Source organism: Protomyctophum bolini (genome assembly GCF_963924005.1).
Source record: "Protomyctophum bolini genome assembly, chromosome: 17".
Classification (NCBI taxonomy): domain Eukaryota; kingdom Metazoa; phylum Chordata; class Actinopteri; order Myctophiformes; family Myctophidae; genus Protomyctophum; species Protomyctophum bolini.
Genome location: NC_137878.1, coordinates 28,480,692 through 28,505,746, shown reverse-complemented (window position 1 = coordinate 28,505,746; position 25,055 = coordinate 28,480,692). Strand labels below are relative to the sequence as shown.

Sequence of the window (25,055 nt, the reverse complement as noted above, 5' to 3'; positions counted from 1 at the left end):
GCAGCACAATTGAGGCTGAGATGCTATCTGGTACTGCAGCAGCCAGCAGCACCACCACCAGTAGGCTACAGTCCACACTAACAGCAATGACACTGGACAAAGGCACATTTAGGCTGGTGTCCCTTTCACATTAAATAATAGATAAATAAAGTTATGTTTTAAAATGTTTTCCCCCTATTGTTTTAATGCTTTGTTCTTAATCCCTGGTGCATCTCTTAATTGAATCTCAGACAGTGAGTGATGTGAACCAGCTGCATCTCAATCAGTCTGAATATACTAATGCTCCTCTAATAATGAGGGATTACATGCAGCATTTTTGAAAAGAGATGTATGCACAAGATGTAGCAAACAATTATGTACCACAAAATCCTTGAGCATCACAGAGCATTGTACAGTAAAACCTAGTAGCCTACACTACAATACAGAGATACTGTACTGGTAATGAGGAATGAACATCAAGTCTGGGCAGACAATTTCAACTCACAGAGACATGGGCCATGCGTGGATGAAAACTGGGATTGCGGGAGCTGTCACACATTATGGCCTATAGGAGTGCCAGTTAAATGCCTAAAGAGGCTATATTGTTAATGTCCACATGTATGCACAAGATGTAGCAAACAATTATGTACCACAAAATCCTTGAGCATCACAGAGCATTGTACAGTAAAACCTAGTAGCCTACACTACAATACAGAGATACTGTACTGGTAATGAAGAATTAACATCAAGTCTGGGCAGACAATTTCAACTCACAGAGACATGGGCCATGCGTGGATGAAAACTGGGATTGCGGGAGCTGTCACACATCACTATTGATTCTCTGTTGTGAACAGTACTGGGGCTTTTGTGCTGGGTAAACTCTTGGCTCTTCTACAACGTAAGTGAATGTTTCCCCTTTCCAGGGTCAAATAAGGATAACACAAGGAGGATGAAAGTCACCTTTCCCTAAGTGGTACACTCGGCAGTGTACGCGACAGTCATGTTAAATTTGGATCATGAGCATCACAGAGTAGCCTAAGCCTACAGTATACAACACACTAAATAGACTATACGGAAAAGTAACAAGTTTTACCTTTTTAATATTGCCAGACAAGTGGAGTACCGGTAACTTTTGTCTATACCGTTACTGATATCTTCTGTAGATGCCCGAAAAAGATTGTTGTGCCCTATCTGATCAGAAAGCTCACACCTGGGCTAAGAATGTGTTTATAGTCTGCACTGGATTGTCATAATAGCATCCATTTACAAAATTTAGCCTTAGGAAATAAACAGCTTGATATATATATTTGGAATACTAATGTCTATTATTTGACTATTATTTGACCAGAAATAATTCTGGTAACATTATTGGTAGTAATAACCTGACACCGTAAAAATACTTCTGCTGCCAAGATGCTGGGAATCCCATGCCAAGGACCATCAAATAAGCATAGCGGCCTCTGGCTAATTAATGACACTTGCGTCCGCTATAGGGAGTGAATGGCACTTTGTAGTGATCGTCTGCCGCCTTGGCAGCCCGTGTGAGGTGGCGGACACCTGAGGAATTTAACATCAAGACACTGGCTTAACTGTCTGGTGGACAGACAACTTCAACTCACCTAGACATATGGATGATAGAGTTGATGATCCAGCGGTGATGTAATGGTGCGGAAAATCATTTCATAGACAGTCTGCCTCCATTCTCCCTCTTTGTTGCTATGGGGAAAATACTGCAACTTTGTTGGGTTTATATATTCGGTAGACAATTCACAATTTACATTTCATCATTTAGGAGATGCTCTTGTCCAACAATGTGCATGCAGGAGTAAATTGTTTTTTTTTGTGTACAAACAGAATGTCTATTTAACAAGTAAAAGATATACAGTATATCTGCATAGTAAGTAGCATTTATATAAAAAAAATAGGAAACCAGAAGTGATAAAGGAATGAGGCGTACTAGGGTATGGTAGAGTCAAAAGAGGTGAGTTTCCAGACTGCAGCGGACGATGGGGAGTGAGTCTGCCATCCCTGTTTGGGAGCCAGGAGAGAGAAGAGTTTAGGATGCTTTGAGCATTGACCAGGGTGTTGTAGGGAAGGGAGGCACAGTCATCCTGTGTTGATCAAAGTGTGTGGGAAGAGGTATAGGGAAGTGGAACATGTCCTGAAGGTAGTGGGACGGGATGCCGTGCCCTTGATTGCCTTGTAGATCATCACCAGTGTTTTTAATTGCACTGTAACCGGAAGCCAGTGAAATTAACAAAGGTGGAAGACATGTGAAAATGTAGGGGTGTTGAAGACGAGGTGTGCGAGAGCAGTTTGATCCAGTTGTAGGAGTTTAGGTAAGGAGCTGGGCACTCAGGCAGACTCCTTCGTGAAGAAGGGTCTGATCCCCCGAATGTTGTACAGTGTGTAGAACACAAAGGATCTCGTGAAATGACAGCTGCCTGTCCTGTTCTTGGCAGAGGTCTGAATCCTAGCACAATCGAAAGAGGAATTAGCAGTGGATAAGGAGAAGGCAGAGAGGAGTGAATGAAAGTGGATGAACCTTAATGAAAGTGGGAGAGGTAATCTGATTGCGTATAGCTTGCGACTACCTTGCTCTCTCCTATCACTAATTTCTGACTAGTTGCAGATGGCAATAAGGATTGTGATGAATTTACGTAGGCTTACCATAAAGGCTTGTCAGTGGAAACAGGGTTGACTACATGAGCCAGCCCTCTAATGTGCAACATGGTAGTAATAGGCGAGTATTACACTACAATAATCAATTTATGGAACTGTTAAACAAATACTTATTCACCCTTGGCTTAGTCTGTGGCTACAGTTCCTGCAACTTCAAAACTATAATTACACACCACCATTATACTGTAACTGAGCTAAAGTCAACAAGTGACTTGAGAGTAGTGTGGAGGTTCTGTTTTTATGTTTAATGTCCTGACAGAAATGAAGGGAAGCAATATAGGCCTATCCCCTTTTTATGTCAATGAGAAAGTAATGCTATCAAGCCATGAGAGATTCATAAATAAGTTAAAGGGGTATTTCACTTTAAACCACATCTGTCTGTATACTCTAGCTTTGTGTGTGCACACCCCAGTTTCTTAAGTTGCTTGATTCAATATTAAGATTTTCTGTAGGCTACCGTAGTACTTCTTTGTCCTAATCATAGCTTGTACTGCTGTGCTGGCTTCTGGCGCCTGAATCCTGTTCCCCACAGGATCAATAAAGGTATCTAACTATCCCATCTTCTAGAGTAGATGTTAAAATGACCCCAGGAGTGTTTCAAAGTGAAATACAACTCGTAATAGTGTGGGGTATGGGCGTTATAATTGTTTTGTTATCAAACAAGTAAAACTGATCCAATATTTATATTCTACGATTACGGGGATCAGCATACTGCATCTACAACTGGGATTAATTAGCTACCATGAATGAATGGGCATCATGAACTCATGAGCTAAACTACAGACTAGTGCCTGCTGTGTTTATGTGCGGTCTCATCTACTCTGCTTGAATCACCTTCTGTGGTATCACTTAAATGGTTTGCCAGCATCCCCCACGATTTACCATGAAACAATAATTACAAGATCGGGTTATTCTCAAAAGGTCACTTAGGTCTACCCGTCTCAAATAAGGCTGATCGAGGCTCAAGTAATTTTTTTACTGTATTGGTGGAAGAAAAGAAAAGCGTCAAATAAATGAGTAAGAAAGAATACTAAGACACTGCAATATATCTTGAGATAAATCCCTTAGCAACCAGGTGTAACTGCACAAGACCACAAACAAACTTTCCACCTCACAAACTTAATCCCATCCTGGAATCCACAATACATGCAACGGTGGGAAAGACAACCAGTGGTTGAATCACTTTTCCTCCCTTTAAAAGAAACCTCAAAAACCCAGTTTCCACTGACGGTCTCCTTTTTTTTCTCCTCATGGGATGCGTGGCAGAGGCAAACTGGGAAAGAGCTACCAGTCTGGGTAAGTAGCTCTGCACTCCCTCTTCCAGTAAGACAGCCAGCTCAGCCAAGCCATTGGTTTACCATGCTCAGCATATTATTATTACACTGACCAAACATTTTGTATGGCCAGAATGAAATCATGACGCAATTTGAATAGCTGTGACACACCATTTCTTGTGTGTCACCATCTGGCATGAAAGATAGCTGCAGCCGGAGACTTGGCAAGAGGTAACATTATACTGGATAAATCAATCAGTGGCAAACAACTGAGCAAAAAACTGGTTACAGACTTAATAGGCATTACGGGGGATTTTTAGCATGGGTGTCGTGCACCGAAAATAGCGGATCTACAAGCTCAAACACACACTGTGAAACGTAAGGTTGTATATCTGCTAACAAAGTATCGCTCAGATAGCTCTTCGTCCCTTCTATCTCACTAACATACAATTGGGGCGAGAGCTTAGAAGCCTTACAGAAAAGTATGGCATTACATCTTAGGGATGAATGATAGACACATTATCTACAGTATTTTAAGTGACTGATGCTGGCGCCGAATAAGGAACACACACACACACACAAAATGGCAGTTAAAGGCTAACATAAAGTGAGATACTTTATAAAATAAACAGTTAGGGAGTGGGAAAGAACTGATGACTAGGTGGAAAACATGAATGTGGTATGGTGGAGGTGGCCACATTGGCAAATATTCATATTATCTAGGTTGCCTCAAAATAGTAGTAAATGCATTTTCAGTAAATGTCTTCGTTCAGGTAAAATTTCAGTTTTAGGGGAATTTAATTAATGGCTCCATCTCCCACTCAATGACCATAAAGACACCACTGTGCGACTATGCAGGGCAATGCTGAAATAAAGCATTCCAGTTAAGCGATCCATCCCTCTGTGAACAAAGGGTACATTTACATGACCAGATGTTATTAAAGGCTATTGGTTCAATTGATTATTCTCTATATGTCATTACTTACAATAGGCCACTCATTCATAGAGGGGTCATGTTGGTTTCTACATTTCCACAGTATATCAAGTCAAATAAGGATACTGTGAGCACTACCGACTCGACTTGCACCAAAGCATTTCCTTCTGGACCATCTACATTACGCAGTACTCTGTCCCATTACTAGACCTTCTCCCAGACGAATTGGAAAGAGAGACTCATATTTGACAACTACAGTGGTTGAGGGCATTATGCCTGGGCTACTGTAGACTATTCAATCTATTTTAAGATCATAAATCATTAAACTGGCAGCAATACTTAGCCAATACAAGGAATAATGTGCGTTCTGGCGCACATATCCCATCTGTTTTACAAGACCAGATGGTACACAAAGTATTGTTTCTGGCACACAATTGACCATGTTCTTTAAAACCTTAATGTCAGCTTGTCTACCAAATTTAGAGCTTTACCAACAAGTTGGCTCCAGTTATAAGCTCACCATCTCAGTTGAAAGGCGGCTTTTAAAAGGTTCAGTTAGCTGCTGCAAGTGTTGACTCAATGCCTTAAATGAAGTCCTCATTGCTCAAGGGACGCCATTCACTCGTTTGAATGGTAGGGTAACTAATGGAATTCAACTTCCTATGCTTTATGCACTCTGATCTTTTATAACTTTTTAACTTTTAACTAATATTTTAGTCAGTTAAAACACATTTTACAGACCACAGTCTTGAAACAAGTTGATAATTTTGGAATAAAATAGCATGAATGATAAATCTATAAGTCATGCTCAATCTGAAGTCTTCTAGAATCATCTGAACATGATAAACACAAGTATCTTACTGACACCAAATACTTTAAAATTAATTTGTTTACTTCTGATGTTTTATTTATAATGAGAAAAAAAAAAAAAAAAGTTGTGATCGCATTTTAAACACTGTTAGTATGTGAGTCTCCGTCTCACATACTGTCTATGACAATACCAGAGATTTCTCCCTTGCATGTCACACCAGCATTTTAAAGAAGATGGCTTACATGATCAATCTCTTTACTCTTTTAGCAACATTCCACAGATTCTCACCATCATTGTACCTTCAGAATCCCTTCCAGACTGATAATAGGATGGTGCATGAATAGGAGATTTGTAATAATTGTCTCTGAGGGTCTCTTCTCAATACCAGTAGGACCGCCGCTGTCTCCTTGGCTCCTGGATGTTCAGTTTCTCCATCACCTCCTCCTCTAGGGTTTTCAATGATGGTATGTATGTCTTATCAAGAGTGTCCTCTGGATTGGTATCTTTCGGACCATCTGTGGTGGCACAATCATACTGTGTAAGTGGTAAGTTTAATCACATTTGAAAAAGGTCTGTCTGTTACTTGACCTTAACATCTAGAGTAGAAAGGTATTCGAGTTTTATTATTACACAACTTTGTTGAAGCAGTGACACAAACATTGTATCTAGACTATCATACAAATGTTTCAGAATTACCTGGGACGATTCTGGAGATACCAAACATTATGCTGAATAGTATGGTTGAGCATTGAGCAATATAAGCCCTTTTACTCCCCCCATAATAAGAAAATACTCTTATGAATACATACCTGTGACCATGAACACACACACACACACACACACACACACACACACTTACCCTTCCATTGTAGAGGTATGATGCCATCCCTGCGCTCAACGACTGGTTTGGGAACGATTCTTCCTGTCCTTACAGACACCCGGACCTTTTCCCCCTCTTCTGTGAACCTCCACTCCACTTCAGTGGGCTTCCTGGAGAAATAAGATCAGTGAATCATAAAGAACATAAAAAAATGGGTCAAATAATTCAGCCTGTGTAAAAAAATGTCTAATATTTATAATAAGAGCTATAACAAGTTACAATATTTCAGCATGATCACAGGTTTAAAGAGACAGATGCCATTAAAAACACTGAATTTGAATGAACTGAAATTGCCCATGGGGTCTTTATGTGTATATGCTTTTAAAAGAGTTTTACTTGTTTGACTACCTAAAACCTCAGTGCAAGATAAGGACAACTTCACTTTCCTAAGAAAACAACACTATTGTTTTTTTTAAACCAGACCAATAGTTCAGTCAACATTCTGTCACTGCATACAGACATACAAGTAAAATAAAAAGGCAGATTACGGGGTGACCCGATAGCCCAGTGGTGAAGGCACACAGCAATGCCAAGTTCAATTCTGCAATGAACCATTCTCAGCATCTCAGTCCAGTCCCGTCCCATCGTCACTCTACACTGTACTTAAATAAATAAATAAAGGCTGAAAGATTATTTTGTTTTGCATTGGAATAAATGTACCTGTCTGAGGGGTCGATGAGGGCAATGTCACGTAGTAGAATTGGGGCCTCACTGGCAATGTAGGTCCCACGGTAATCACCAGATTTGCCAATGAATCTGAAATGCTGAGGCAGAAAATCATTTTCGCAAAATAATTGAATCAAAATAAAGTTCTCTAAATTATACTACTGGAGCCAGTTGCACCATCTCACACCAAGTTCAAACTTAGCCTAGTAATATCTTAAATGTAAGTAATAGCTTAAATTTAAGCTATAACTATAGGCTAAGTTTGAACTTAGTGTGAGGTGGTACAACTGATTCCTGGAGCCTGAGGTCTAAACAGCCTGTGTCATCAGACTGGTGAGTCTCCCGGTCATGCTATCTGGCGCTCTCTGGTGGAGCACAGGAGTAATTATATGATGCAGTAGTTCTGTCATAGCAACAGTCACTGCAGTATGGTGCAAAACTAAAAGGTTGTCATCTGTGAATCAAGCCGTTATTTAACTATGATGGCACTTGGTGGTGATGATTATAGTGCTGCTGCCATTCATTCACTTTGTAAGTCTGTAGCCTACTAAATAGCTACATTTTATAATTAATTTGTTTCCTACTGACGTGCAACACTTTATTGCAGTGCTAATGGCAGGAGAACAGCAAACTCCAAATTTATAACATGTAAAGATGATTGACAAAGTGCATGTGATTTATTAAATACCAGACACAAGGAGATGAAACTGAAACGCCACTTAAAAGAACACGATGACATTGGGCAAACTTCAGCAGGTGATGTTAAATTTACAATCTAAAAAACACATTGTCCTCATCTTATTCAGGGGTAAGTTATGTTGTATACACAGTGCAAATGTACTTGAGTACTTGTACTGGATAGTGGGTATCTCAACTAATAGGGTTGTGTTTTCTTACTGTATTCAGTCCATCCAGGATAACCCAGTTTCTGTGTCTGAAGACTTGGGTCACCTTTCCCTGTTTTCCTTTGTCTTTCCCTGCTAGAATCTCAACCTGTGGGAAAAGGGACACACTATTCACTTTTACACATTACACAGTTTTACATGCATTGTTCAGATTTACAGATATCGCGTGCACATGCACACGCACACACACACACACACACACACACACACACACACACAGAGTTCAGAGTCATAATCAATCATACCCACACACACACACACGTTATTTTATTTGTAAGTCAGACACCATAAAACAACACCATAAAACAACAGTACTGCAGATGCAGTACTGGAACTGGGAACTCTACAGTATTTCCATACACACATGTCACACGCACACACACAGACAGCTGCCATGTGTGAATTCGATAAGGGTCAATTTGGTTTGGCAGTTAAACCAGTGGTTTTCAACCCTTTTCATATCAAAGCCCATTATTTATTCTGTATTGCACAATTCCATGCTGTACTGAAGTGGTACCATAGGATAAACAGGCAAACGATCAAAATAATGCATTTGTTTTACTTACGGTCTCAAGAGTTAAAGCCTAAAGGTCTATAAGGGTCCATTAGGTTACCAAGTACCAACTCTCCATCATTTAGTTGGGGACCACCTGGTACCCCCTCAAGGCCCCGGACCACCACAGCACCTCAAAGGCCCTTAAAACAATGCTCCAGACCTCCCAAAACAAACAGGTCTCCTATTTGGCCTCTCCCACCGAACCCCTGCCCAGTACAGCATCTTGCAATGGGTCTGGTCCACAAGATTCGATACACCACCACCAAGATACCCATGTACCTGTCTAAATACTTCCTTAATGTTAACGAAGTCCACAACCACAACACCAGAGGGAGTGCAACAAATGTACACCCCAGATTCGGCACAAACAAGGGACTAAATTATTTTCGCTCCTATGCCACCAAAATGTGGAACGCCCTACCAACAGTCATTAAGACATGTGAATCCCTTGACTCCTTCAAAACCGCTCTCAAAGGGCACCTACGGACGGCTGCAATTTGAAACTGGCCCCCGTAAAATCTGAATCCCCCCCACCCCCTTTTCCCCTCACTGTATATGTTTCTTTTCCCTTTTTACCTCCAGGATGAATTCCTGTTCTGTTCTTTGACTATATAGAAGTGTCTATTTGTACGTCTCTAAATGTTTTGATGAATTGAACATGGTGGACCCTCTTGTAAACAAGTGTAATGCTTAATTGGGTCGTCCACTCACAGTTAACAGTCTTTGTATTGAGTTTGTGCTTGAAATGTACTGTAATTCTGTTAATTAATACTGTTAATAAATATTTCAATCAATCAAACTGGTTGAGAACCACTGAGTTAAACGCACGTTATCCCATTCCCTCCTAGCCTCGTTTGGAACCTCACTAGCCTCTGAGCAATCGTGGAGACTGGAGAGTGATGTTGCCCAAACGGGGCTAAGTAATCCCCTCCTTGCTCACCGTGTCACCTCTGAGAACAGTCCAGTCCCAAGCCGCTATGGGCTCCACAAACACCTTATTTCTCTTCTTCCCTGGAGGATTGCGTCTCTTTGCAGCGGCGGTCCAGGGCCTACTGGTGCCATATCGATAGTCTTTGGGGATAACAGCTTTGGCTGCCATAGATAAGAATGCTGTCAGCCTCATTCTCCTGGAGGGTTAATAGAAATCCACAATAGCATTTAGGTTAAACCAGAGTAACCTGGCAAGGTTGAAGATTGCTGCCCGATTTATGTACCACTGCCAGCATTCTGAACGTTGTAATGTCTATGCTAGAATCTACCAGGTCCACAGCGTGAATATGTCGCTTTTCCGTTAAGACAAATATAACCGTAGTTATATACTAAGCATATAACGCCGCAGATCACAAGTTAATCAACTGTATTCTATTTATATTCTATTCTATTTACTGTATTTATATCTTACCTCCTCTTGATGTCAAAGTCACGCAACAGCGGCAACACGCACACAATGCGTCACAGCAGCCAAACGTCACTCGGCTCAGCATACATCGCCACCTACAGTTTGGGAAGACGTACCACACACCAGTGAGTGGTCCTTGAGGGGGTTCTCCCCAGCTAAATGATGGGAGAGTTTGTAACCAACCAAATAGACCCTTATCGATATTTCAGTGTAAAAGAGTGTAAAATTAAAGCAAATGGAGTCCATTTGGTTTCATTTCATGTAATTAGGGACAAAATGTTATTCAACAACAAAATATTCTAGGCCTATACGTTTTGGGTTTGAGAGGCTAAATGTCATCAAATGCTGGTCCGTGGCTCAAATGCCGAATAAATAATGGACCATCACCTTGATATGAAAAGGGTTGAAAACCACTGCATTAGAACCCCATGTATTTTTGAGGGGCGCCAGTCCCGCCCAGCTTTGTATGTACCCCATAGTGATGATTTGATTGGCTGAGCACGGAATGTGATGTAGGCTATCATGTATGATTAATCTTGTTAAGAGCGACCCTCACTTCACACAAGTGTGATTTTTTTGAATATTTGTGACTTTCACGCCTAAAACCATAATCATATAGTTCCCAGTGCATGCTCACCCATGTAATGTGTTATCTGACTAACCTCAGTCATGGCATCAAAAAATCAGGCATAATAAAATCTGTCAGATCCATATATGGGCACAAAGGAGGGGTATGCCCATATCAGGGCATATATTGATGACATCAGATATCTTCATATATGGGCACAAAAGGGACAAGGAGAGAGATATCAGTCGGATTGGCAGTGCAGCGTAGATTTGAGGGCTGCATAGTGAGGTGATGATCTGCTATAGTTAAAATAGCAGATCTACACCATACGATCTACACAGTTACGTGTGTGATGTGTTGTGAGCTTGTAGAACTGCTATGTTCAGTATTGGAAAATCTTTTAATTTAGGGGGGGGAAATGTCTAAATGTTAACACAGCAATGCATTGATATGAGGAAAAAGAATACTTTGTAATTAATACTTTTTAATAGGCCTACTTGTTTTTAAGGGTCCACTCCAGCACTTTCACTTCAGGCATATTGGAACTTGAAGTTCATAAGAGATGAGAAATGTGATATTGTGACAAATTCAACGACGTCGAGTCTGTGGGGGCTATGGGGCTGTAGCCCCCATGAAGAATTAAATAGCCCCTTTTAGCCCCCATGAAGATTTTCGTGGACATTTTATATTAACGTTACAGATTTTCTGGGAATTATTGACCCTCTGTGACTCCGAAAATTCCGAAAATGTGAACCTCTCCGCCGGCAGTTCAGAGGTGTTAAAAGTACTCAAATGCTAATCAGGTTTATTTTGTTTTCACCTAGCCAGGTATTATATGCCTACAGTACAGTGCCCATAGTCGGCGGGTGTGTAAGGCTATAGGGAAGGCTTAGCCTTCCCAAAAATTATGCTGGGTATTTTTTTAAATATATATAATATATGTGCGCATTATATAGAAGGCTATTGTGTGTGTAGTGTGTGTGTGTGTTGTTGCTGTGTGTGTGTGTGGTGATCGGGTAGGTAGGCTATACAGCAACTGGCCTAATCAGCATATGATTGGCTACTATTGGTACGTATGTCTGTAAACCTCGTCCGCTTCCAGTCGCTTTGTAGCAAACAGTAGTTTTGGGAAACTAGCAAAACGCAAAATGTATTTTCCAAGGCAAAGATAAAGTAATTCAGAAGAAGAAGCTGTGACTCGGCTGTCAGAACTCAGCACCACCACCAGTGCCCGCACGGTTCACAGTTCACACCACTGCAGCAACACGGACACGTTCAGCGGAGTGACTGCTGTCTCTGTGCCGTCTGTGAAGAGCCATGAGCCGCGACTCCCGGGAGGGGCAGCAACACCGCCGGGTAATCTACACAGACTATAGTGAGACTACACACTGACTCGAGAAAAGACCCATATCGTCCAAAATAGGCTAATCAGTCGTTGTCTGTGTATAGGCTAATTCATTGGTAAAAGTACGCGAAATAACTCATTTTTAGACCATTTGGGAAATAAATAAATCCACGGCGGCGCGATCTAAGGGTAATGGACACATAACGGACACCCGGGTATAAATGCAATAATTTATTAACAAGAAAATAATGAATATTTACAGATATATGGCATCATGCATAAATTACAATCAACATGAAACATATTACTTTTATTACATTTTTTTTTTACTATGGCGTCTTCTCGTGTATCATCAGATGTCCGGCTCCATGCTCGCCTCTCCTTGGAGGCCAGTTGGGGTCAAAACAAAGTATACCACATTGTGACAGCTGTAGTGAGTCTACAGTCCACCTGCCTGCTGGCAATATAGCCTGGTTGTGATATGTAGATGTGATTGATATTTTGTTTGTTTTTTTAAGTCATTCTATAACAACAACACAAAGTAATTGAATTTATATATTACTATGTTATTACTAATTTTATGTATAACTATATTACTAATTGTATTTATTTTATGTATTACTATGTTATTACTAATTTTACTTCATGCATTACATTTTTTATTTGTTTTATGTATTACTGTCATTACTAATTTTATTTTTTATGCATTTATTTATTTTATGTATTACCGTTATTACTAATTTTATGCATTACTATATTGATAATTAAATTTATTTTATGTATTATTGTCTATATTACTAATTATATTTATTTTATCCATTATTATGCTATTACTAATTTTATTTTATGTATTACTAATTTTAATTTACTTTTATTTTACTATTTTAATTTACTTTTATTTTACTATAATCTATTTTTTTATCGTTCGTTTTATCCATTTATTTATATTATTATCTAGTTATTTATATTGGTTTATTATTTTATTGTTTAGAGCCCTGATTGATCACATCTACATATCACCACTACCAGTCAGGATCTGAGTGACTCAGAACCCTGGTGACCTCCAGATGGAGCCACACAGGAGACCAGCAACGTCCTAAAGAAAAGAAAGAAATGCTCATTACTACTTTGTTCATAAAACAATATTGATTGAAATATTTATTAACAGTTTGCAGAATTACAGTACATGTCAAGCACAAACTCAATACAAAGACTGTTGACTGTAAGTGGACGACACAATTAAGCATTACACTTGTTTACAAGAGGGTCCACCATGTTCAATTTATCAAAACATAGAGACGTACAAATAAGACACTTCTATATAGTCAAAGAACAGAACAGGAATTCATCATAAAGGAGGTAAAAAGGGAAAATAAACTTATACAGTGAGGGGAAAAAGGGAGTCAAGGGATTCACATGTCTTAATGACTGTTGGTAGGGCGTTCCACATTTTGGTGGCATAGGAGTGAAAATAATTTAGTCCCTTGTTTGTGCCGAATCTGGGTTGTACATGGTTCGTTGCACTCCCTCTGGTGTTGTGGGTGTGGACTTCGTTAACATAAAGGAAGTATCTAGACAGGTACATGGGTATCTTGGTGGTGTATCGAATCTTGTGGACCAGACCCATTGCAAGATGCTGTACTCTGTCGTCGACCCTAAGCCATTCCAGCCTGTCAAAGTGGGCAGGAGTGAGGTAGGTTCGGGGGGTGAGGCCAAGTAGGAGCCTGACCAGTTTGTTTTGGGAGGTCTGGAGCCTAGTTTTAAGGGCCTTTGAGGTGCTGTGGTACCAGGAGGTGCATGCATAGTCAAAGAAACCTTGTACGAGGGCTCCTGTTAAGGTCTTCAAGGTGTTTTTGTTGACCAGTGAGGAGATCCTGCAAAGGAATCTTGTTCTTTGGTTGACTTTTTTGATTACGTTGGTGGCCATTTTATCACCGGAAAGATTAGCCTCCAGGATGGAACCTAGGTAGGCAATTTCATCTTTACGTGTGATAACATTGTCACCAACTCTAACCAAGAAGTCATTTGCCTTGCTGAGATTACTATTAGATCCAAAGAGAATGGATTCAGTTTTTCCCAGGTGTAAAGATAGTTTGTTATCAGCGAGCCAGGTGCAGATTCTACCGAGTTCAGAGCTGAGGGCCTTTTCAACCTGCAGTTTGTTCCTGTCCGAGACTAGCAGTGCCGAGTCATCTGCGAACAGGAACAAGTTGCAGTCACAAGCTGATGTCATGTCATGATCATAGTGTGTGTGCGTGTGTTGTATAGTTACCTTGCTGTGATGTAACTCCAAAGGTGATCAGAAGTAGTTGCTCCATCGGCTAGAAACGTGCTCTTCACCGGCATGATGATCCTAAAAAAAATGATGATTCCATGATGATTCCTAAAAAAAGTCTATAGTCAACCCTAACTGATTACAGAACATGATATAAAAAAACACAACTAGAAGGATTTAGGCCTGTCACAATTACCTAATCGCCAAGTATTTGAGATACTTTTTTAGAGTCATAATCGTCTCCATGTTGAAAATGTTCATATATTGTCAAACATTTTAAAGAAATAATGCAAGCAACCGATCTACAAGCTCTAAATGTGTCACTTTGTTTGTGTCTCTTTTTTTTTGTGTATAAAGTTATTGAATTATGCCATGTGCATCTTTTTGTTTACAAAGCCTACAAAAGCCAAAGTTTTATTTAGAATGTTAGTATGACGCAATTAAATTGTTACTTGTAATTTATTTGAGCGACAATTAAAATCGGCCATTATAAAACCTTAAATTCTGACAGGCCTAAACAGGTTCCAGTGGCGTCTACCGAACCTTCTAGCTCCGTCCGAGCCTCCCAGCGACACAGAAGTCCTCAGCGGAAACACCCGGGAAAGCTTCGGATCTCAGGCATCGGCTGAGATCTCCATTCTAACAAAGAACGAAAGACACACAGCCCAAATTAGCTTTGCTGTGTGTGTGCGCGTGTCCTGTCACAACATACACATGCACTTACAGTAACGTTTAAGAATAGGGATCGACCAATTATCGGCAACGGACGATTATTGGCTTTTTACGAAGCCTAAAAAAGCCCTAACCCTAAAGCGGTTCGTACCGTTGAGTTCCTCACTGAGAAGGCCCAGGTCCGAAGTCCTCCAGCGTCTACCCAGATCTCCGTCCTCCGTCCTCCCATCCATCCAGGCCCAGGTCCGAAGTCCTCCAGCGTCTACCCAGATCTGTCCTCCGTCCTCCCATCCATCCAGGCCCAGGTCCGAAGTCCTCCAGCGTCTACCCAGATCTCCATCCTCCAATCCATGGACAGACCTGCAGATCTCCATCTCTAGAGGCTCCAGCCTCCAGCTGTGTCTATGATCTCCATCCTGAGAGAGAAAGAAACCATTAGCTCTACAAGCTCACAACACGTTGCAGTGTGAGCTTGTAGATCTGCTATTTTTGCTGAACAGAATAGGGATGCTGGGGTTGAAGTGGTTAACAAAAGTGTCAAAGACTTTGATTAGCTTTGAAAGCTGACAGACATTCAACCAGAGTGCCACTAGGAGGCATCAACACATGTACAGTCCTCAACATCTTTTGTAATTTGTATTCGAGTTGTTACAAAGACCAAGAGGCACGCTCATGATATGAGATATTGACTCTCAAACTATTGTGCAGATTTAGATTTATCCTAAAATATTTAAAACATTTGGATTACTGTAAATGATGCCATTCTTCGTACCATAACAGTACAAAAGCAGTTATCCATCCTCAGAAACAAGCAAGAACTATTCCTACTCACAGCTCATCAGAGTCCTCTGAGGAAGCCCCCGGGGGGGGGGAGCTTTGGAACGGATCTCTGTCCAGGGAACATCAGATCGTCTATCGAAAAAAAACCCACACCAAATTAGCCTTTCTGTGTGTGTGTATGTGTGTGTGTGTGTGTGTGTGTGCACTCCCTGTCCAGCAGCCGCGTTCCAGCGACGTCTACCGCGATCTTCATCCTAACAAAGAAAGATTGATTAGAGTGACCAAGAGCCAGATATATATTCTATCCTGTCACAACATATATACATAAAACTTTTATTTATAGAGAACATTTAAACAGAAGCTAAACATATCACTTACAGTAATAAACGTTTCAGTTAGGGTTCTTTTTGACAGGCCTAACAGGGTCTTACTTTGAGTCGTCTTCAGAGGAATGCAGATTCCTGGAGAGACCTGCAGTACATCTGGAAGAAAGACATGGCCGTTATCGTCTATGAATGGCTTCATAGAAAAGAGCTTCGCACATCACTCCCTTGTTGTTGCTGCCAATAGTCTGGATAGTCTATACTTCTTATTCTTGATGACAATTGTTTATGAATTTGATGCATTACTATGTGTTGTTGCTTACTGTAAGTCACTCTGGATGTGAGAACTGCCTAAATTGTTGAAATTCCTAGACGTGATCAATTGTGGCTTTTTATGCCTTTACTGATAGTGAACAGTATATAGACAGGAAAGGGGGAAGAGATGGGGAGTGACACGCGGCAAAGGCCGTCGGGAGTCGAACCCGCAGCACACCATCTGGCTGGCTTGGCAGCATAGGTGCCCAGACAGTTGAGCTAACCATCCGGGCCACACTTAAATATTTAATTGAGCGACAATAATCGTCCAGTAAAAAGAAACCTCATAATCGTGAAAGGCCTAGAGCGGTTCTTACTGTGCGGTTCCTCACCGGGCAGGCCCAGGTCCGAAGTCATCCGGCATCTACACAGATCTCCGTCCTAAGAAAGAAAGAAATAAGGACTAAATTAGCTTTTGTTTTGTTGAGCTGCATATTCAGAACCACTTAAACCCTCTATAGATTTGATAAAACAGACCTTTAAAGAGAGCATTTGGTATATGCTCCGATTTCACTCTACACAAATTGATTTGCCAAACATAGCAGATCTACAAGCTCACAACACGTTGCAATGCGGTGTGAGCTTGTAGATCTGCTAATTTGGCTGAACGCTCCCCCCAGAATAGAGATGCTGGGGTTGAAGTTAGAGTTGTCCCGATCACGTTTTTTTGCTCCCGATCCGATCCCGATCATTTGAGTTTGAGTATCTGCCGATCCCGATATTTCCCGATCCGATCACTTTTTTTTGCTCCCGATACAATTCCGATCATTTCCGATAATTCTTCCCAATCAGATACATTTTGGCAATGCAGTAAGAAAAAAAAAGGGACTAAAACGGTTCCGAACTGCCGCCCCGTGTCCGAAACGGTTGAGAAATGACAGAGTTACTGTGTGCCAGTCCCTCTACTGTACCCTCTACTGTACTGTACTGGCACACACGAAATCATCATATACAGTTAATATGGGCATGTGTTTGTGTGCGTGTGTTAGGTTGCACACAGGTGGTGAAAAACAACCATGCTGTTTTCATGCTCATACCCAGCCAGCCAGGCAGGCACCCACACACATAAGTCCAAGGGACTGGCTTGCACCACTCAAAAAGTTTATTTATAGCATTATCTTTTATTCTTTTTTTAGCATATATTATTTTATTAGACATTTCTGCCTTTTCATTTTTTAAAGGGGGAAAAAAAACCTTATATTGCTATTTTAATGTGCCTCATCATTATGTTCAAGGGAAAAAAATGCACCTATGCGCTCACACGTGGTGCAGACGCAGCACATGCAGGGAGGAGAGGAGAGCTCCCTGGGGAGAGGAGGGATTCCGCACAGAAACATTTACAAAAGTTTACAATAAAGATCTCTGCATGAGATATTATGCTTATATTATTAGAAGAAGGGTTTCTATCTACAGTCATGGATTGGACATAGAGTATTTTGTTGGGACTTTTCAGACGGAATATTCTCCTCCTGCTCCGGGTGGACAGAGCAACAACAACGAGTTGTTTTTGCTCTCTCTCTCCCTTTTTAGCACTCAAACAGCGAGTGCAGATGCAGAAGCAGATCTGAACAAGACGGTGCTTAGAAGCCTGTTGATTCGAGGTTACTCCGCTGTGTGTGTCTCTGTGTATGACGATCAATAATTATTCCACCGAGTGGTCTTTGCGAGGGCTGGATTCTCCTCATCATCTCTCTCTCTCTCTCTCTCTCTCTGTGGTTCCTTCTTTTTAAAAGTCGCTTTAAGCGTCGGTTGTTTCAGTGCAGCCGCTGCCGCTTGTTGTCGTTAGCTTTCTGCTATTAGCCTACTAGCCACGCAAGTTACACGAACGTCGCCATTCGTCGCCCAATAGCAAATCTACAAGATCACAGCGCGTTGCGAAAGCAACTCTTTGTGAGCTTGCAGATCTGCTGTTTAGGGCCAACGTCACTGTCGTGCGCTAAGTTTTCCTAGGAGCAGCAGCAAGAGGCTGCTTCGAGAGGAGGATGTTTTGTTGTTATTAATTATGAACCAATCTGTATTAAAAAACAAAACTAAAGACTCGGGAGGATGACTTTAAGACTTATAGATGGTCACGTTTCTTCTGTAACGTTAAATACAATTAAGAAAAGATTTAATAAAAAATAAAAAAATATATATTTAATAAATATTTTTTTCCCGATATTTTTTTCCCGATCCCGATCTTTTGAAAATGACGTGATCGGGCCCGATCGATCGGGAGGCCGATCGATCGGGACATCCCTAGTTGAAGTGGTTAAAAAAAAGTGTCATTAAGACATTGATTAGCTTGGAGAGCTGACAGACATTCAACCAGTGCCACTAGGAGGAATCATACTGCCATGCTATACTTCGTACCATAACAGTACAACAGATATCCATCCCAACAAGAAATATTCCTACTCACAGCTCATCAGAAGTCCTCAGAGGAACGGATCTCTGTCCTTCCACGACGTCTACCACGACCCATCCACCCTAAGAAAGAAAGAAAGAGCAAGAGCCAGATATACATACATTGTGTCCTTTCACATCATACACAAAATGTATAGAGAACATTTAAAACAGAAGCAGACCATACCACTCGCAGTAATAGAAAAGTCTAAGTGGTTTCTTACTTTGAGCCGCCTTCAGAGCCCCCCATGCAGATTCATCCATGGACAGCGAGAACTGCAGATGTCCACCTGTAGGGGCTCCGGTTGAGCCTCGCAGCATCTGGAATGAAGACATGGTGGTTATATTCTATGAATAGCTTTGCACATCACTCACTTGTTGCTGCTGCCAATAGGAATTTGTGATGTCTGTGTGGCGACAATTGCTGTGTGTCTGTTTTTTTTATAATACATACAATTTATATAGCACTTTTCAAGGTACCCAAAGTTGCTTCACAAAACAGTAAAAACAAATTTATTTGAAAATAAACTAGATTAAAAAGGTTCAAAACTAGAATTTTTTGGCATGTTTGTGAAGCTTTTCGGTTCCACACCAGTAACTGCTGTTCAACACTAACAGCTACATCCATGACCTCCCTGCAACAACATCAATGAAGTCTGGCTATGCAGACGACCCGAGTACTGTGTCCCAGTCTGGAGCCGTAGCTCTCATGTCAAGAAGCTGGATGCTGCCCTCAACACCGGATGGGCCACCCCAAACAAACTGCCTGCCTGTTCTCGCTGGAATCACTCCAACAGAGGTCAGACGAGAAGCAGCCACGCTGGCCCTCACTGAGAAGGCACAGCTGAGTGAATCCCAGCCATCTCCTCCACAAGGTCGTCAGAGACACCACAGCACACGTGCCTCAAGTCACGGTGCCCTTTGCCACAACACACACACACACACACACACACCAAGTCACGGCGACCTTTGCCACAGCACACGTGCCTCAAGTCACTATGCCCCTTTGCCACACAGGCCCAGGAACTGCTCCACACAACACCAGCTGACACCTCCAAGGCATCCTGGGTGAAGGCAAGACAGAGGGACCAGTGGAATACATCGAGGACCCCAAATATGTTCTTTGCCAGCACCTCCCCTGCAAGGAGTGGACAACCCTCAAAGCAGAAGTGGGACATCTCGGACAGTGCCCACTGTGAATGCGAGGATCCACTACAGACTGTGGAACACGTAATGACCATTTGCCCCAAATACCGGCCACCGAATGGTGATCGTGGCTTAGGTGACCTAGACAATGACACATTGTACTGGCTTGCTGCAACAGAGCTGAAGTTCTATGGACATACGGCAGAAGATTTTTAAGAAACGTATTTTTTGTAATTTCTTAATTTTTTCGGCAAACCTTTGTGGCATTTAATTTATGGAACATGTGGATGTTTATTTATTTATTGGTGAAGTTGTGGCATTCTTTGAAATGTATTGACACGTTTGATATATGTTTGTTAGGGATGTCCGATATTATCAGCCGATAAAGGCATTAAAAAATTAATAACCCTAACCCTTAATTTTACTTTATTTATTATTTTACATTAAAAACATCTACAAGCTCACAATACAATAAGACACATGTGAGCTTGTAGATCTGCTATTTTCTAAATATTTTTATACATTTGAAAACTTGAGCTGAGAGATTAGATCATTTTAGATGAGACATTTTGCATAATGAGTCATTATTAATAATTACTTTTGGTATTTTAAGTACATTTTATACCAAAACCTTTGTACCTTTACTCGAGTACATGTTGAATTGTAACGGAGTATTTCTATATTGCCTACTTTTATTTAAGTAAAAAGTTTGAGTTATGTTTCCACCACTGGAAAAAGCCTGCATATAATATATATATATATATCGGTATCTGTTGATATTGGCAATTAGGAGTTGGACAATATCCAACACCGACTGTCGGACATCCCTTGATTTGTGTGATTTTTGTGCAGCTTTTTGTTTGTTTGTTTTGTGAACAACCAAAGAGCACACCCAGTATGTATCACAAGGCTATTCCACCAGTCAGGTGTACTTATATCTACATCTCATAAGCGGCCATGAACTAAACACTACAGATATCACAATTTGACTTTGGCAGCAGCAAGAAACGACTGATATGCAAAGCTCTTCAGGCATGCTTCTCTCTATACAAACACTCATAATGTCCACATGGACAGCAGCCAGGATGGGGTGGTTCACACAGGAGACCAGGTTCAGTGTTCCAGCAGCATCTACAGTCATCTCCATCTACATCTAGAAAGAAAGAAAGAAAGACATCAGAAGCTGACCATATCACTCACAGTAATAGAAACATTTTAAAAGGATCTCTGGCTAATAAGACAAATATTCCTTAACATTATACTTGCCATCTATAACTAAAATTGTAAAATATAAACCAGTTAAATAATATTTCTTTCATATAATCTTTTACTGGTTACTTGGTTAGATCCTTCCAATCGATCCAATTTCAATACTTGTGTCCGTATCAGAGTGAAGATTTCAACTTGAATGTAGGGCATTGGCCCTACATTGCCTACATTGCCATGCCTTTCTTTTATCACCAGAGATATACGGAGAACAACGTGCTCACACTTTGGGACTTGGGCGTCTTGTTGTTTACTCACTTGTAGTTGTTTGTCGATGGTGATTGATGATGACTGCAGCCCCTCGATTGATGAAAGAATGACAAGTTTGGGTGGTCTCGACGGGTGTGTTTATTGTTCCAACACCGTGAAAACTATAAGGATATAGAATAAATACAGTTACAATCGAATAATCTCATAGTTTGACTACTAAAATCTGTGCAATAAACTTGTCACTTCAGCAGTACAATCAACAATAAAAATGGTTAATTTATGGTCAATTATAAATACAGTGATAGAAAACTCAAGTAATTTCAATTATAAGACAAGGAAAATGCACAATAACCAAAAGTACCACAACCAAACGAAAACCAAACAAATACAATCATGAATGATATACTCCAAATGGAAACTAGACAAATAAATAATCATGTATACCTCACTCCGCGTATCGAGGGTGCTAAAGGGCTGCATAACCAACTTGAACCTCAGGGCACAACAGTCACCGATGGTCACATTTACACATAGTGTGACGGACAGGCACTGTAGACAATAGACAACTTCAGTCACTAACATAATAAGAGTCACATAAACAGTCAAACATTTCATACCGTGTGGTCTGGTGCACACACACACACACACACACACACACACACACACACACGTGCTCTCTCCCTCTGCTCACTCTGGAGTCTGGCTGTGTGAAATGAGTCTATTGGTCTGAGGTGAGTGAAGCTAACAGGCTTCAGCTATATATGGATAGTGTCACTCCCTCCATGAACAAGTCAGTCGTTTCTGTTTACTGATGATTTTATTGAGCGCTCACTCTCTCAATAGACCAACGTCAAAACTGATGAACACACAATGAATAAACAACGATCAGTACATAAACATAACGAACATGACAATATAATGCATACATGATGAACACATGGATTTACCTCACTGGCTGCATAAGGGGAATGAAGGGAATGGAATGACAGGAAACCCATATGAACAACAACAAACGCGGTCAAACTGTAACAAAAACAAATCGCATCAATTAAACTCATATACAAATCAAACATACACCTTAAATGTTGACAAAGAACGTAAAACATTGGTTCAGAAACAAACAAACAAACCTTGGTTAATGACACGCTTCTCTCAAACAATTCATGTCCTTCCGTCTACACGGAGGCTTGACAAACAATGTTGTGAGCCATCGCTGGTTCAACACCAAATAAGGACATGGCACCGGACGTGACGCAATTCCAAATTACCTTTCCCAATATAATGTGAAATAAAACAAAATAATGACTGGGGAGCCCCCATGAGGATCATCAGAAATCTTCGGCTCTGGACAAATTGATTTGATTTGAAGATGCCTTTGCCACAGATCATTTTTAGTTATAAGCTTCTTGTTCCTCAAGAGAGGGAATTATTTTGCATTCACTGTACAATTACTGCAAACACAAGGAAACAAACAAATCATGATACACATTCCTATGTACAGTGTTATGAAGCTTATATAAATCCAAGCTTTCAAGTATTAGAAATTGACTTGAGACACAAAAACCACATGATAGGGTCAGCGTCAGGGGAAAAGGAAGATAGCTAAACTGGGCCATGAGTCTGGAAAGGCCCAGAGAGTTTAGATTAATGGGCGGTTAGCTTGGTGGTTTCTTTTAGGCCTACATAGTGGGGTCAAAAACATCACGTTTCGTGACAAGCCTTAGGTATATTTATAGCGACCATGCCCACAGGGCATGTGTAGTTGCAATTGCTTAAAAAAAAGAAAAGAAAAGTACAACTGAGCATTTAGTTAGGATGCAGTCATTAATCTTGTGAAACAGATGATGCACCGGCTGCCACCACAAATCTAGAAATCAATATAGCAAAATCTCTGTTGTTCACCTACCTACCAGCACAATCTGTCTGTATTATCTACTCAATAATTCCCCTGTGGAATATAAATGAGCTGCCAAAACAACAATACACACAAAAGCCCTCAAATGAATAGAGTATAATAGTCCTTTACTTGTTCAGCTGCAAATACACCTTAATGTCATTTCACACCTGATCAAATGAGTGTGGAAACAAATAATGTACTTAAAGAGTTCACCATATTTGCGGAGGACGAGGAGAATGATAAAAACAAATCACACCCGTGTGAAGTGAGGGGCGCTCTAATCATCGTACATCATCATCAAGAATGGTGGTCCCTTATTGGCCAAGGGTCCCCACCGACATACCCAGCCGATTTGCTCAGCCACATTATATGACATAAATTCTACATCCATTGTCAATGGCATTTAATGTTTGTGTTCAGACAGAATCTACACTCAGCCTGTGTCATGGGGAAGGTCATGTTTATGAAAAGAGAAGGGAACCCGCACACACACACTCATATGCTCCAAAAGATAAATGTATTGACAATGTTTCGAGCCAAGGCTCTTCATCTGGTCAAACTCAGAGTTGAGGGACTCCCTCATAACCTAAAGAGAGAGCACAGAGGTAGTCAGTGTGTGTGTGTGCGCGTGCGCGCGCGTGCGGGTTCCCTTCTCTTTTCATATGTTACTTTTTGAACCCAGCACCTCCACGAAGTGATGTGCGTATTTTACTATAGTTTCTGAAGGTCATGTTTATCCATGGAGGACAGACCCAGACTGGACACACTAATGACATCTACAAGTTGGACACCACCACAATGGTCTGGACTTAAATTAAGACCAGAGGAACTCCACCTCCTGCTTCATCATGTCACTGTGTGTATCATCGGGACTACAACACCATCAGAGTGTTTGACACAGAGACCAACCACTGACTGACCACACCTGCACGCTATTGTCATTCAGCCTTCACCTACAATGGTTATGGAGATGGCTGGAATAACTCACAGTATTTAAATTATATGTGGAAATTCAGTCCAGAAACCTTCTCCTGGAAGAAGGTTGAGCCCAAGGGGTACGGCCCATGTTCACGGATATATATTAAGTGCTGTTGCATGATGGGAGATCGTATCTTCCTCTTTGGAGGATCCAGTGATGACCTGTATGTCTTAGACTTCGGTCCTAGCCTCAAGACATTATGTAAGCTAGCAGTTATTCAGTACAGTCTGAACTCACACACATCATCAGGTGGGAACTGGTAGCCCTGACAGCAACATCCAATAGGAACTGGCAGCCATGACTAGCAACAGCCAATAGGAACTGGCAGCCATGACTAGCAAAAATTAACAAAACCTCCCAAAAAATCAACAGGCAAGGCCGAACACAAAAAAGATCACACCCATGCGAAGTGAGGGGTGCTCTTGTCATCATACATCATCTCATACTGGCCAATCAGTAGCGCCCTTATTGGCCAAGCGCTCCCACCGACATGTGATTGGTCAGCCGTGGTTTTGCTCATCTACATATGATGTAAAATTAACCTTCAATGTCAATGGCATTTAATGTTTTGATGTTTAATTTATGTCATATTTGGCAAAGTTTTGACCTAATTTCTCCTTTCATTGTCAATGGCAAATATTGAGACGTGTGGAGACAAGATTTAGCAGACATTTGACCTGAATTCCCCTTTCATTGTCAATGGCAAATACTGAGACGTGTGAGGACAAAGTATAAGTCCCATAATTTACTGTATGTCTATGTCTATGAATATGTAATCTTGGTTTAAAACTAGAATTTTGATTTAAAT

The 25,055-nt window shown here is 40.9% G+C and overlaps 1 protein-coding gene and 2 long non-coding RNA genes across 3 annotated transcripts; all 3 read right to left on the bottom strand.

Annotated features, from left to right (window-relative positions):
- Positions 1–3,622: 3,622 nt before the first annotated feature.
- On the bottom strand, positions 3,623–10,159 carry mrpl24 (mitochondrial ribosomal protein L24). The gene is made up of 6 exons (XM_080786829.1): positions 10,090–10,159; positions 9,628–9,814; positions 8,124–8,219; positions 7,221–7,324; positions 6,540–6,670; positions 3,623–6,195 (listed from the first exon to the last, which is right to left on the bottom strand). Exons 2-6 carry the CDS (start codon positions 9,808–9,810, stop codon positions 6,059–6,061), a joined length of 651 nt encoding a protein of 216 aa, XP_080642955.1. The 5' UTR covers positions 9,811–9,814; positions 10,090–10,159; the 3' UTR covers positions 3,623–6,058.
- A 5,717-nt stretch (positions 10,160–15,876) lies between these two features.
- Positions 15,877–20,080, bottom strand: LOC308332334. The gene is made up of 5 exons (XR_013965700.1): positions 18,974–20,080; positions 18,766–18,833; positions 16,682–16,745; positions 16,158–16,208; positions 15,877–15,980 (listed from the first exon to the last, which is right to left on the bottom strand). It is a non-coding gene; the product is annotated as an uncharacterized lncRNA (long non-coding RNA).
- A 729-nt stretch (positions 20,081–20,809) lies between these two features.
- Positions 20,810–21,871, bottom strand: LOC308332037. The gene is made up of 3 exons (XR_013965653.1): positions 21,816–21,871; positions 21,420–21,532; positions 20,810–21,048 (listed from the first exon to the last, which is right to left on the bottom strand). It is a non-coding gene; the product is annotated as an uncharacterized lncRNA (long non-coding RNA).
- Between the last annotated feature and the right edge of the window lie 3,184 nt (positions 21,872–25,055).